The sequence below is a fragment of the Rissa tridactyla genome, chromosome 5, assembly GCF_028500815.1.
Source record: "Rissa tridactyla isolate bRisTri1 chromosome 5, bRisTri1.patW.cur.20221130, whole genome shotgun sequence".
Classification (NCBI taxonomy): Eukaryota; Metazoa; Chordata; class Aves; order Charadriiformes; family Laridae; genus Rissa; species Rissa tridactyla.
Window position 1 is genome coordinate 30585861 of NC_071470.1, and position 14770 is coordinate 30600630.

A 14770-nucleotide genomic window follows, 5' to 3' on the forward strand; every position below is an offset into this window, starting at 1 on the left:
AAGGCAGTTGAACACATTAGTAGGTGTGTAAAAATAAACTCTACCTTTATAAGGTAAGAGCTCCTTCCCCCTTTCCCCTCTGAGCCCCAGAATCCAAGTTCAAGTACAATGATAGATGATTTCTAGAGGATTTATGACTAGTTGGCCCGTGTAAAATAAATGCTCTGTGACAGCATATTTCCATTTCATGAATGAATGATACTTTCTCCTCTACAGTCTCTTCATAGGATTTGCTAATCAATACTATGAGGCTACATTGCAGCAAAAGAAGGCTGGAGCTATAAATTCTTCAGTATTTCTCTAGCTGAGTTTGTAAGAATCAGTAGTATAAGAATTGTATTTTGTGGTCGAATATGCTCAATCTGTTTGTTTCTACTGGACGGTATATATTGCAATCATCACTCCAGCAAAGCCATAGTTACAGTTTTAATAGCCCAGTTGACATAAGCACTAATTTTCTCAACTATTTGGTAAGCTAAAATGTCGTGTACTGGTTTCCACCACAGGACCGAAGCTTTTCTAAAAAGCTAGGAGAAAACCTGTGTAATCTACACTGGAACATTTCATCACTGATGAAATGGCTTGGTTTCTCCCAGGCCCCATTTGGAAGCTGAGGTTGATGGACTAGTAGCCATCTGCAGCTGGTGCTGGTATCCTCTGTGTTCTTTCTTATGTATTACTCAAATTTATCCCCAGATACACTTACCCAAAGAATTATTTTTCAGTATTATAGGCCTCTGGATCTAAATGATTGCAAGAAGGCAGCAGCAACTGGGAGAGGCAGTTGTGACTGATAGGAGTGAGCCTGCTTGTGTTTCTGAGCTCTATCATCAGTTAATTCAATTGCAGTGCAGGAGTCGTCTATTTGAAATGAATAGGAGTCTGTAAATGCCAGCCTACAGTCATTTTCCTGCATTATTTTCTTGCAGTAGCTGCACTTTTGCAGGGGGTTTGTGGAACAGGGAAGAAAGGAGAAACATAAAGAAAGAAAAAGAGAAAGGGATATTAAAGAAAGTAAAAAGATAATTAACGGATATTAAAGGGGAGCAGTCAGGGGCCCATAAAACCAATATCCCATTATTAAGAAAGGCAATTCAGTTATAGAGTCAGTGCACAGACAATTACATTCTTGCCAAGGAACCCTGAGGTTATTCATAGAACTATTTACCTGAATCTGTGTGTGTGTGAGATTGCTCCTTAGAAAAGAATATAAATGGAACTTCAAGACAAAAAAAACACCTTTTAAAAGCACATGAAAAATTTACATATATGTTAAATCAGCCTAAGGGGTAAATTTACGGCTTTAACAATACAAAATAAAAATACATAGTTATCATGATCTGTACTGTGTTTTTCCACAATGCAATTATTTATTTTAATTGTTTGAGCTGAATATTCATCTAGCGTATAAAGAAAGCACTTGCCATTTGTTTTGAGCATTGAAGGTTTAAAAATGGCTTATTTCTGATATTTTAATCTTGGGACATATGTAGTTCTCATTGTAGGATGTGCAATTGCTTGGGAAATAGTTATAAAAATAACTTCAAAGAACAGAAACAGAGCACACTGATTTAGAAGCCTCATGAGTACAGTTTTCTGGATATATGTAGACAAAACATTGACATTTATCATTCCACAGTTTTTTCCACATTCAGACAATTTGTCATTATTTGTATCCTGAGCAGGAATCATGCTTCTAGGCATTCAACTTGCACATAAGAAACCCCAGAACAGGAATTGCCTCAGAAACATCAAAGTCTCAGTGCAAGTGCTGTTCCCAGAATCACAGCTCCCACAGAGATGAATGTCTCCTTCCCAACCCTCTACCACAGACAGTGAGAGGTTTTGCACTGAATATTTGCAAATAATATGAAGTTAAGCCAATCAGGAAAATATCAGGCAAAAGATTTCCTCTAAAAATTGTTCTGGTCTTTAGCTACAATCATAAAATCATTGAGGTTGGAAAAGACCCTTAAGGTCATTGAGTCTAACTATTAACGTAGCACGGCCAAGTCCACCACTAATCCATGCCCCTAAGTGCCACATCTGCATGTCTTTTAAATACCTCCAGGGATTGTGACTCAACCACTTCCCTGGGCAGCCTGTTCCAGTGCTTGATAACCCTTTCAGTGAAGAAATTTTTCCTAATATCCACCCTAAACCTCCCCTGGCACAACTTGAGGCCGTTTCCTCTCGTCCTATCACTTATTACTTGGGAGAAGAGACTGACCCCCACTGATAAAATCATCAGTTCTGTAATATCTTCTGTAGATACATAAAATAGCAAAGTTTCTAGAGGTACTTCAGTGTACCTTGGGAAAGCTACAAAAGGTAGATATAAAAGTAGACATTAATGATGCATATCGCAACCCTCAAATTCCAGGTCATTTAAAGCAAAACCAGAGGATGGATGAACTGCTTAGCAAGTGACTATTCTCAAGTTTTTATTATACATTTTTCTAACAATAATGATCTAGGACTTCCGTAGCACTTTTTTTTTGTTCATAACTTTCAAAAATATTTATGAATGAAGTAATATTGTAAAGTAATTTCGAAGTGTTTTTGGAGTCCCTGTCATGACAGATGAGGGCCTGAAAGAGTTTTCTGAAATTTCTGAAGCTGAGTGGAAGTGTGAATAGTACCAAGTACCTCTGCAGCTTCATAAAAGACAGTAGAGGCGGGCAGAAAGAAAGGATTGCTTTTGATAACTAAACAGAACAACAGAGCATATTTATCAGCTGTAGCAATGGGATCTGTACCCTGTTGATCCCATGAACAAGTCTAGTGGGAAACAAATGTAGCCCACAGCTTCATGATGCTGTTGATTCACAAGTCCCTCACCCAGGTGGGCTTCAGCTGCCTCAGCAGTGTCCGCAGACCGGAGGCTGCAGCAAGCAGCCACAGACCGACTCTGCTCTCACCTTGCTGCAGATTTGGCCCCAGGAATCTTGGATCATCATCAAGGATTATATCATCAAGGATTATAACAGTATGTTAAGAGCATTTTCTAGCACTGTGATATATTTAGTGGCAACCAAATAACAAACCTTATAATTTATATGGAATATACAACTGTATTGCCATGCTCTACAATAGCATCTGCAGAGAAACGTTACTGACATCTTGAAAGGAAGAAAAGGTTTTGCAGTTCCATATGTGACAACATATTAATGAATTCATCAGCTAGCACCCAGTTCTCTGAAATGCCACTTACTTCTATGGAAGGGTCAGGCACCTTCCATGCAAAAATGAATGAGGAATGAAGCAACATGTGTCATGGTCAGAGATTCCCATTGTTCAGGCTTTAACTAAAGTCTTCAGCTGTGTATAGAAACACATATTCACTGCCTTGTTATTTTTATCCTGCTCACAACAGCTATGGTATAAATCATGACTTGGTGCTTTATGATCTATATTCTTCACCACTTCAAAGTCAGTAGATCATGAAGACACATTTGACTTCCTGGACATAAACATAGTTTGTTTTATTTGGGGAAGAAATCAAAAGCAGTATTTTGGCTGGAGTTCTAAAGAAAATGTCTGTAAAATATTGTGTATGTGTATGTGCCTCTACTGTCTTAAGGACTGGGGGGGTGGGTGGGCAGGAGAAGGGAACGTGCTGTAGGGGCCTATGGTTATTAAATGAATTCTAAACAAATAAGAAAATCTTTGTGCCCTGGACCCAGCCAAATGTTTGTTAGACAGAATTTGCACACGGCAGATAGAAAACATTTAGAGGTTTAGGGATCCAAATGGCCTAAGGAAGAGCAAAATAAATGTGAGCAAATTTTGCCACCTATAGCAATGTATGTGCATCTTTCTATAGACTATTATTTTGATGCTATCCAATTATTAGGACTTTCCTTTTGTTTATTATTAGGATGACACAGCTCTTAGACTCATAGGCTAATTCAGGTTGGAAGTGAACTCAGGATGTCTCTAGTCCAGTCTCCTGCTCAAAGCAGGGTCAGCTACGAGGCCAAACCAGGTTACTTAGGACATTATCCAGTCAGGTCTTGAAAACCTCTAAGGACAGACAGTACAGCCTCTCTGGGCAACTGAGATATTTTATTACATGACATATAAAACCTCAGGGGTAGGTAAGTGCATTGAGTTAATTGAGTTGTGCAGAGAATGAAATGGTTAATTTGCATCCAAAAGTCCTAATGACTCTTTTAAATAAGTTTATTCCTAATGTTTATTTTGCATTACCAAAATAGAAAAGGAACAGTTATTCTTGTAGTCCTGTAAAATGTCTTTTCTGTTTGTTTCTCCTCTGAAAGAAGGGGAGGGGAAAAAAGTCATTTCTGTTATTAATTAATAGTAACTGTTACCACAACAAAAATCTAGTTAACACAGGAAAAAGTTATAACACTTCTTGAAAACATTGTAGCCTCAAGGCAGACTCAACCTATGTGACTATCAGTTATCCCAAGCTGGAGATGGCAGAATTATGTAAGAATGAATTGCTGCTGAACTTTCTCCAGGAACTGACAGGTTCCTTCTCCTTCCACATTTACCATGCATGACTACATTTTAAAATTACCTCTACCTATTTTTTCCTTTAATACCATATTTGGGGGTAATCCCTTCCTTTCATTTTGAAAAGTATGAGTTTGATAGACATTGACTGGCATTTCTGAAGGTGGTAAATACTGTCAGGAAGCCTCCTCTGTACAAAACATTCACCTGGCATTCAAGTTCCCTCTATGATCATCACTTTGCCTGAAAAATACACACAGAGCTGCTCAATAGCCCAAAATATTTGTTCCCAATAGGCATATTGCCAGTTGGGGAGTCCATCCTGCCCAACATTAGAATCATGAATGGTATTTCTTGACTCTGTAACATTTACTTTTCATTGGGTTTCCAAGTAATTTCTGGATTATTGAAGATATAGGTTCAGTAATCTCAAGGGAAGTGTCACGGGTGACCTTCAAAGTGTGAGAAAAGAATGATCTAGTGATCCACACTGTGGCCTGAGACACTTAGCAGGCACTAAAAGAAATGGGAGATACGAAAGATTCCTGGTTTTATCTCTGTTTTTCTGCCTGAATTTGAGCCTTGACCCATAAATGAAGTTGTCTATTTCAGTGACTAATTTTTGGGGATCTTGGTTCTTTTTTTTTTTCTTTTTTTTTTTTTTCTGTAGTACTTCAGATTTCAGATTTCTATACTTTGCCAGAAGTACAGAAGAATTCCACCCCTTTGGGGTGCAAATCATAGACCAGAGTAATGCCCTGAGGGTACCTGTACAATACATGGCAAAATCAGGCATCTCAAACTGGGAATGTGAATTCAACTGGTGACTAAAAATACAAACACGGTCCTTAAAAAAATGCTAGTGATGCCAGTGCCTCCTAGGGAGGTAGTGCCTTACTTTTTTCTTATTCCGCAAAACCCAAACCACACAGCCTGCCTACCAGGTGGAGACAAGCAAAGGAGAGAAACATTTAGTTTGTGTATCCTGCCAGGATTTGTGTGCAAGTTCTGTGGATGTGCAACATTCACAGAGCCAGAAGCAGAACTTTAAAGCACAAGCAGAACTTTATACATTGGAGCTTAGCAGGGGTCTGAGAATCAACAGTGGACCTGCAACTGGAAGGATCCACATAAGGTAGAAGCTTGTTACGATTTACCTACCCAAATGCCATTAATCTTCTGGTTTCTCATCAGCATAAAGGGCATGGTAGTCCCTCCTTAATGCATAAAGACATTGACAGACTAAGCATAACAAAGGTTATGTAGCATTTAGATAAGTGATAATGGATTTCAGAGCTGAGTGCCCATAAACGCAGGGGCCTGAGCTGCCCAGGATCCAGGAGACTGGAAGTCTCAGCTTTCTGGCACCTTATCCAGCAGCCTGCCCAGGAGCCAGCCAGACAAGTAAGCAAGCAGTCAGGCCAGCAGAAGCTGATCAAAGATCTCCTGGTTTCCATTATATATGGGGCAAACCAGACACATTCTTCAAAGAAAGAACAGATTTCATCAAAGTGCCATTTTTCTGGCAGAAAAAACATGCCATCCAGGAATCTTCAATCAGTTCTATTGCTAATTGTGTTGTTAAAACAATGCATCATGTTCCTCTGATATACCACGTGGCAAACCAAAACTAGCAGTTTGATGGACTGACTAAAAGTCTTTCTTTAATCACCATGAGAAATTGCTGCTGATGTAAACAAATCAGTGGCAACCTTAGTGAATGCACAATTATAGACACTTCCCAACTGTGCACACAAGCATTTCCTGGTGACAAAACAGTACGGTTTGGAGTGAATCAAGAACTTTTAGCATCACTCCTGTTGCTCTACTAGTGGTACTTACATATAGCACAACACTGCATCAGAGCATCTCACAGGTACTCTTCTGGAGAATCCTCCCGGCATACCTGGGAGGAGAAGCGCTATCTGCTCTTTGCAGATCGGACACTGGGGCATACAAGGTAAAGGCACAGCAAGCACGTGCTGTGTATTGTACTCAGATTGCAAGAGGGGACTGCTTTAAAGAGTGCAGAAAGAGAACAGAAAGACAAAGCGAGAGAGTCTGCCATATTATGGAGTGATTCAATAAGCACATATTTTCGTACCCTAATCTTTGCTGGATACTTGAAGTTGCTCCTCTCAGTACAGCTGCCAGGGCCCCAGCTGTACAGCTCCACACACTGTTTCCACCAAAACCTGATGAGAGGCACATCTGAGTAGGTGGTCTCAGATAGGGCATCCCCACCACAGACAAGATTAAGCCTTTTCCTTAGTTCAGCTGTGGCCTTTTCTTTTAAAACATAGCTGGAGTGGCTGCAGGTCTTCAGGATTTCTCACGTTGACATGCGTTCGCTTTCCAGATAGAGAATGTCTTTGTGGAATGAGAGTGTTAGTCTACTGAGAGACAAAAAGCTAGATCAAATAAAACATTTATGTGCCTAAAGGAAAGGCATTTTAGCTGCATCACCTTTATAAATAGCCTATTGGTGAAAGCACTCAGTGAGGAAGTGGGAGACCTCAGTATTAATTTCTGACTCCAACACACTAGTTTGAAAGGGATGCTGTGCTGAAAGTGTTCCGCTACAGAGGAAATAATCTGCAATGTTGGGTCAAAGGCATAGAGAACAAAAACAAGAGAAGCACGTCCCTGCAGCCTAGGGTTAGTCTATTAAGAGTGCTGTACATCTCAGAACCAGTCACGTTATTATTTCTCTGACTTACATCACTTACTAGATATCACACCAAAAGACCTACTCCTAGTGGCTTGCTTTTTTATTTATTAGAGGAGACTTAACAGAGTTAATGGAGGCAAATATGAATCCTCAATTTTTTCCTGTTGTCAACAGGGTGTACAGCTTTCTCTGTCAGCAGCGAGCTATCAGGAAATAGTATCATACAAAATGAATGACTGCTGTTCACAAAAATGCTGAAACACAACTAATTGATTTTGATGAAGCGGGCAGCTATCTTCGATTTGTGTAGTTTACATTCAGGACCTTTAATAAAGCATTTTTGTTAAGAGAGTTACATATAGACAAATTGAATTATGTGCTGGTTTACTTTTCATTAGATTTTTTCAGAGACCTAAAGAAAATTGCTTTACAGCAGACCATAATTTACTGATAGAAAAGCTCTTTTTTCTAATGTAAAGAGTATCATTGTTGTAGTATATTAAAAATAAGCTTCTGCAATTTTGCATGAATTTTTGTTTTCCAAAAGAAAAAAGCAGGAGGGGGTGAAGGAACACTGGTATCTTAGTAAGACGTTAAGCTAGAACCGACACCAAGTTTCAATTCCTAATGTTTTCCATACCTCTGTTTCTTTATTCTGTAAGATACTGGCAATCTTTCTCTACCTTATCAGGTGTTGTGCAGTCGAATTAAAAAATGTTTGGGATAGTGTAGTGAAGGACGTGTGCCAGAGGAGAGATAAACTACTAAAAATTAAATCTGTTGTACTCTAGCGGCTGCCACTTCAAACAACGGCAACATACCTGTAGGTATCTCCTAAATTCAGACCAAGCGTGATTGTCACTGTGAATGGAAGATAACCCAGCCTTCCCCACTCAACCAGTAGTAGAGTTACCCAACTGCTAGAGGTCCGGGCATCTGGTATAACCATCTGAACGCTGACTTTCTCAGCACCTTTTGCTTCCTTGAGAAGCAGTATTTCTACTGTTTCTGATGTTACATACCTCCCTAAGTCTTTATTTGGAGTTCAAAGTGATTGGGAAGCCACAAAATTAAAGCCAGCCCAGTTATCAGAGTGGGATCCAGGGAAATTTCACAATACACCCATGACGCTTCAAACTGCTGATTACTCCTTTCTCACAAGCCTTAAGTGTCAGACTTTCTCATTTCTGTCCTGAAACAGAGATGTGCAGGGTATATAATATGAACCGATGCTTTTTGCTAAAACTAGACTATATTCAGTGTAGAATTATTGATGCTACATGGCCTTTGGGGTCCAAGTGCCAAACTATTTTTGGCTTAATTTCAAGGACAAAGGACAAACTTAAGCTCGAACACTGAAATGAGCAATCCCTTATCCCTACCTTCTCCTGTGTCATTTTTTGTATGGCCTAGTTGACCCGCAGATCTGGAAGGCAAATTAACATTTGCTAATGTGCAACAAAAAAGGCAAATTCCTGCCCTGTACTTGCCTACACTGCAAAGAAGATGAGTAAATATTAATTTCTCCCTGTTCCTCATACACAGTTCTCCCTCCAAATCAGAGCTTTTTCTCTGAAGCACCTAGTTGCCTTCCGCTCACCAACAAGGTCACAATGAGCAACCATGAAAATGAACTCACAGATAGCATCTGACCTTCATTTTGCATAGCTTGTAGGTATTCTCTCCTTGCGTGTAGTCATAGTTTAAGGTTAGAACATTCTCCCGAAATGCATGTCGTTACTGACATTTCCTACAAAATCTTTACATTTCTCAGATGCTGTTCTAACCAAGTTCCACAGAGCAAGAAAGAGACAAACTTTTCTTCTCTGAAAAACAGATGCAATCTGATAAAGCTCTTCACACAGCTTATACTGAAAACATACAGTAGGGTTTGTTGCTCTGGTTATATAGTCAAAAACTGCTTGACCCACACCTCCTACGGGTTTGACCAATAGTCAAAGTGAAGCAGAGAGAATTGCTTTCTTTCAGTTCTTGTACGTTCTCACACAAATGTTTGCTTACATTCCTCAGGCACATTTCCTAAAAAAGAGGCAATGTCTATGGAAGCTCCTAACATCCTTGCCCACATTAAGTAATTCCCGCATTCAAAAGTAAACTCTGCTGAAGTTTTCTGGGATTACTCACAAAGGGTGCTCAATGTGGGCAAAGCTGCTCGCACATAATCTTTCATCTCAGGTCTACTTCTCAGAAATTGTCAGTACTCTTGGAGCAACACGACTCTTCTGAAGAGAGATCACACACAAAAACAAGGGCCTGATTCTTATTTTAGACAATAATTTAAAACTGTGATCCTGTCAAATTGCCTATATAGAAGGCCCCTTCCACCTGCCCCAAGCCTTGAAGAGGCTGATTCTGCCATTCTTACTCATGCAAAACTCCCACAGAAGAGGGCTGAAGGACAGCAGCACTGACTCCCTGTCCTAGCTAAGCCGCACTGTTCAATATTTCAACGACCAGCCGATAGCGGTACTGTTCAGAAAACTGGTTTTGAAAATAAAACATTAACTTCTCATTTTAGACTGACAGAAAATTTTCTTCATGGTGAAATGAGCAAATGAACAGTTAAAGATCAGGTCCTTGTTTTTAAAATCAATATGGCTTCATAGTAACATTTCGTTCTTCCACCACACTAAAGAGTGTTTCAACCAGCTCATCAGATGTGATCAAAGACACAACCAGACACATTTGAAACATAAAATATCTTCTCCCTTTTTCTTAAGCAAACGCTGCATTGACTATTTTTTTTCCTGTATATGCTATTAGCCAACTTACAGTGGAAGCACAACCACAGTGTGAGTAGCAGAGCTGATAAATTTTTATGAAAAGTTAACACCACATAATATGTTACAAACAAATTCCAGTCTTCAGCTATTACAAGTAATAAGAGAACACTGTAATTAAAAAAATAAATCAGCCCCATTTTACTTCCTTGAAGCGTATTCAGTAGTTACATTAAAAACAATATTTATACAAATCCTCTGTATTCACTAATTTAGAGGGAAATGCACTTAAAAGGGGTGTATACTGCACATCTTTATTGATGAATATTACTTTATCTCAGAAGAAGTAAGATCCTCTTGAGGCATTGAATCAGATGAGTAACTGTGATGAGAAATAAACTAAAACCACAGAAAATGCCCTGTTTTTAAGTATGCTGCTGCACATAGACATTCAGTATCTGCATCAATCCCTTCTAGACATTTGGAAATGCAAAACAAAAATAGAAGCATTATTTCCTTTATGTTTATAATGACCACAGAATAATTTTATAGCAAAGAAATTACTTTTAAGGCACATCAGTCATTCCATATATACTTCACCTCCACTAAAATCTGTCGATTAAATTTCATTTCCATAGACTCCTTGAATTCTACAAGGAAAAACAAAGGGGAAGGATCGTGTTTACAGGCAACAAATCTCATTTCAAAAGCAGTGCAACAGTGAAATTGCCGTGTGTCTGCAGACTGGGAAACCACTGTAAATGAGCATTAAGTGACAAAAGCAGACCTTTATCTTGGTAGGAATAGGAATCTCTAATGAAGCCGTCCAGTAGCTTAGAGGTAGTAGCTATGTACCATATGTTGCTTTGGTTGCTCTGGCAATTATATAGTTTCTTCAGATTAAACAAACCTGAACTTTTTAGCTACATCTTTACCTACAAATAATATGAGCTTGTTTCAGCTATTCTTGATGTAACTTTAAAAAGAATTCTCCATTTTGCAAAAGAGAAAATGGCTTGTAATTTCCTCCACTCGGTTGCTATTTTTCTCATAATCACCTGTCTCAGGTATGTACTTGTACCAAACCATTGTTATTTACAAAGGGATGCTCCTGAAAATAAGTCTTAACATCCTTTCTTTAAATGCAGCTGTTTAAACAAAGCTCAAATCTTTTCACAACTCTAAGCCTTATTTCAAGAAAGGATCCAATAAGTTACGGACTTAAGACTTTGAAAATGTCTGAGTTTCGTGAAATCAAACAAACTTCTAATGCATTTGGTGCGATCACCTAATCCTTGCTTCAGCAGAACTCTTACTTGAGCTGGCCCTGAAGTGAAATTGTCTATTGAATTAACACCAGAATTTGAGCCACCGACAACCTCCTTTTCCAGGGTTAAGTGAACTAAATGCTTATTATGAAAAACTGATGAAACAAAGTGACTGCTCTATCGTTTCTCCTTATACCGCAGAGATTTCAAGAGAAGAGAGGCTACAGATACCTTTCAGACAGAACAGAGGGAGGAAAAAGGGGGATATCTAATGGTTCTCAGGTATAGATTCAATTTAGCTGTTTCAAGAAGCCTGCCGTATGAGAGGAGAGTTTGTTCTATCTTTCAAAGAGCTGTTTAGTGTGGAAAGGTTCATTTGACAATCCTGCTGCCTGTGGAAGGAGTGATACACATAAAATGGAGCAGTATTTACCCCACAAACAGAATACACACCTTGCAGCAGGACAGCTGAAGAGGGGATGTAAATGCTCAGCTGAGTCCTACACTCGGTATGCTTTCAGTGGCAAATGTACAGACACCAGCCCCCGTCTCTCATTCTCTTCATTACAGTTCATGACATTTTGTAAACCCATGGGAAATATTATTTGCTTTAATAACTATTCAAACGCTTCTCCCCTCTTCCCTCCCCTCAACAAAATCCACTGAAATCACAAACTAGAAATGCAAACAGGAAAAGGGAAAGAAAGCAGCATTAATATTAAAGGTTTGGAACAGCTGCATGTTCTTTGAGAATTGTTCACATAGACCACTGACAATCTGCAATCTATGCTTCTCATTAAAAAAATAAATATAAAGGATTTAGTTGCTCTAAGACTGTAAATATGAAGGATTTAAAGACCTTAGTGGTGTGGTGATTGCTCCTCCTCTGAAAATCTGCATAGCAGAGTGCCTCCAACTGCCTGTCTGAGAATGAGAGCAGATCCAGCCCCTGAGATAAGGCTTTTGAGGGGGACCTAAAAAGAGGGGAAAAAAGTTCCCTAGGGCACATGCAAGTTGAGCTGCTTGGAACTTTGTTTTTTTTTCTTTAACTTAGAAAATGTTAGTTGAGTTCACCAAAATGATTTTTGTTTTCCCCACTACCTGCTCCAGGACAGCGAGGTGCTTAGGCTATTGATATGAGAGGGATGGAGCAGAAATTCACTGCTCGGCAGTCCAACAGGGGGAAATAAGGTCATGGGGTGCATGTGCTCTTTTTCATATTTCATGAAAACATGCAAGATTCCCAGGTTTATTCCACTGACAAATCAAAAATCATGGGAAGACAGGAAAAACATTTCCCATCCAGCACTATATGCAGAGACCCCTCCAAAGAAAAAGAAAACCCCATGCTTTCTGCTTGACTAAAGCCTCATGTAAAATCATCATTCAGAAGGTTTTAACAGTACAAAGGTTTATTTAGAAAAGAGTTTGGATTGTTCTTTAGGGTTTTTTTGGCAAACATTTAAATCCTTTCATAACTCAAAAGACTGTCAGTGCCTGGTACTTTGCACTTTCTTTCCCCACATAAGCAGTAAAAGCCAATTTTTTACTGGGACGAGCCCACCACAGGCCCCAGCTGCTCTATTTATAAATACTCAAATCTCTACCACCACTGCCACTTAATCCTTTCCTCTTGATGTCTCTGCTTGTTTTCCCACAAAATTCCAGAGCCCGTAAAAGTTCACTGCCTCCCAAACTCACCATCTTAGCCTGTTTTCCTCTGTGGACTCCCCATGCCCTCTGTCAGGTTCAAAGACAATTACTCCACTCCCCGTTTACCCTCTCCAGCACCATATTACCATTCCGTACCATGGTGAATGCCCTCAGACTCCCCAACACTATCCCTGTACCCCACACCACCACTCTGCACTACCGAGGGGGCGAGCCCTATTCCTTCTCTGTAAGCCCAAACCCCATGTTCTCTACCCTCCCTTCTTTTTCAGCATAGAGCCTTCTCTTTCTCCTTTAACTCCACTCCTGCTCAAGGTAAATCCATCCCTCCAGCTCAATGCCGGAAGTTCTTCTTCTTCTTCTTAAAGAGAATGTGTTTAAAGGACCTGCGGAAGTCCTGGTTGAAGATGGTGTAGATGACTGGGTTGAGGGAGCTATTGCAATACCCAATCCAGAAGAAGAACTTGAAGAGAGTCTCAGGAACCTCACAGGCCTCCCGGCAAATACCATAGAGGCTGTAGCTGAAGAAGAAAGGGAACCAGCAAACTACAAAGACCCCCATGACCACGGCCAGCACAAAAGTGAAGCGTTTCTCCCGGGCCTGGGTGACTTTCTTACGGCAGATGCTGCTACGCTTCCGGCGACGGCGGTATGAGAAGAACTGCATGGAGCGATTGCTAGAGCGGGACAGACGGCTACTAGAGTGCTTGGAGGAATATGAGTAGGAGAAGGACTGGCTCTTGCTGCTTTTGCGGGGATGCTCCTCCCGACTCCGCCTCCGTCTGCTCTCTGAGGTGCTGCTCTCCTCCAGCTCAATGTCCTCCAGTTCAGAGGCTTTGCGCCAGTGGTGCACCGAGTAATGTCCGTTCTCTCCCAGCTGCATCCTCAGGGACGTGCAGCCCCCAGCAGCGCGGCTCAAGCCATTCTCAGTCTGGGAGGACCCCTCTGGCATCGTACGCTTCTCAGAGAGGGTCCTGGTCCTTAGCTTGGCCACGCGGTAGATGCGGATATAGACCAACACCATGATGAGGCAGGGGGCAAAGAAAGAGCCAATACAAGAAGAAAGGATGTACCATGTCTCGTCATTGAGCTTGCACTGGGGAAAGCCATCTCCTTCAGGGTCCCGGTACATGGAGATCAATGGTGGGAAGGAGATGACAGCTGAAATGAGCCAGACAGTGAGGATGATGGCCTTGATCCGCCGGGGGGTCCGTTTGAGGTTGTACTCCACCGCCTGTGTGACTGACCAATACCTGTCGAGGCTGATGGCGCACAGGTGGACGATGGAGGAGGTGCAGAAGAGCACGTCCAGCGCCAGGTAAATGTTACACCAAGCCTTGCCGAAGTACCAGTAATTCATAAGCTCGTTGGCTAAGGAGAAAGGCATGACCAAGGTAGCCACCAGGATGTCCGCGCTGGCCAGGGACACCAGGAAGAGGTTCTGGGGGGCTCTCAGCGCCCGGCTGGTGAGCACCGCTATCACCACCAGCACGTTGCCCACGATGGTGAAGACGATGAGGAAGCCCACCACCGCCGCCAGGCTGGCCACGGCCGCCGGGGAGTACGGGGAGGGCGGCTGCAGGAGGGCCGAGGAGGACGGCGAGGAGGGGGTCAGCGCCAGGGACTCGTTGGGGGAGCCCAGGCTCGTGTTCACCACCAGCAGCAGATCCATGGTGGGTGTGCGGGCCGCCGGCGTCCTAGAGAGCCCCGCGGAGCCCCCGCCCCGCCCCGCCGCCCCGCCGCCGCCGCCCCGCCGCCCTCATCGCCCCCCGCCAACGGTCCAACGGCCGCCCCGCCGCGCGGCTCCCAACTGCTGAAGCCGCCCGCCCTCTCCCCACCGGCCCCTCAGGGCAGGGCCGGCCAGCACCGCCCCGCCGCTGCAGGGAGCGCGGCAGCGCTGCCTCCGCCCGGCCGCCGGCGAGGGAGCAGCGGGGCAC

At 41.9% G+C, this 14770-nt stretch overlaps 1 protein-coding gene across 1 annotated transcript; it reads right to left on the bottom strand.

Moving 5' to 3' along the window:
- Window positions 1–10093: 10093 nt before the first annotated feature.
- Window positions 10094–14515, bottom strand: ADRA2C (adrenoceptor alpha 2C). Its single transcript, XM_054204258.1, has one exon. The coding sequence runs from the start codon at window positions 14503–14505 to the stop codon at window positions 13168–13170; it is 1338 nt and encodes a 445-aa protein (XP_054060233.1). The 5' UTR covers window positions 14506–14515; the 3' UTR covers window positions 10094–13167.
- Window positions 14516–14770: the final 255 nt, after the last annotated feature.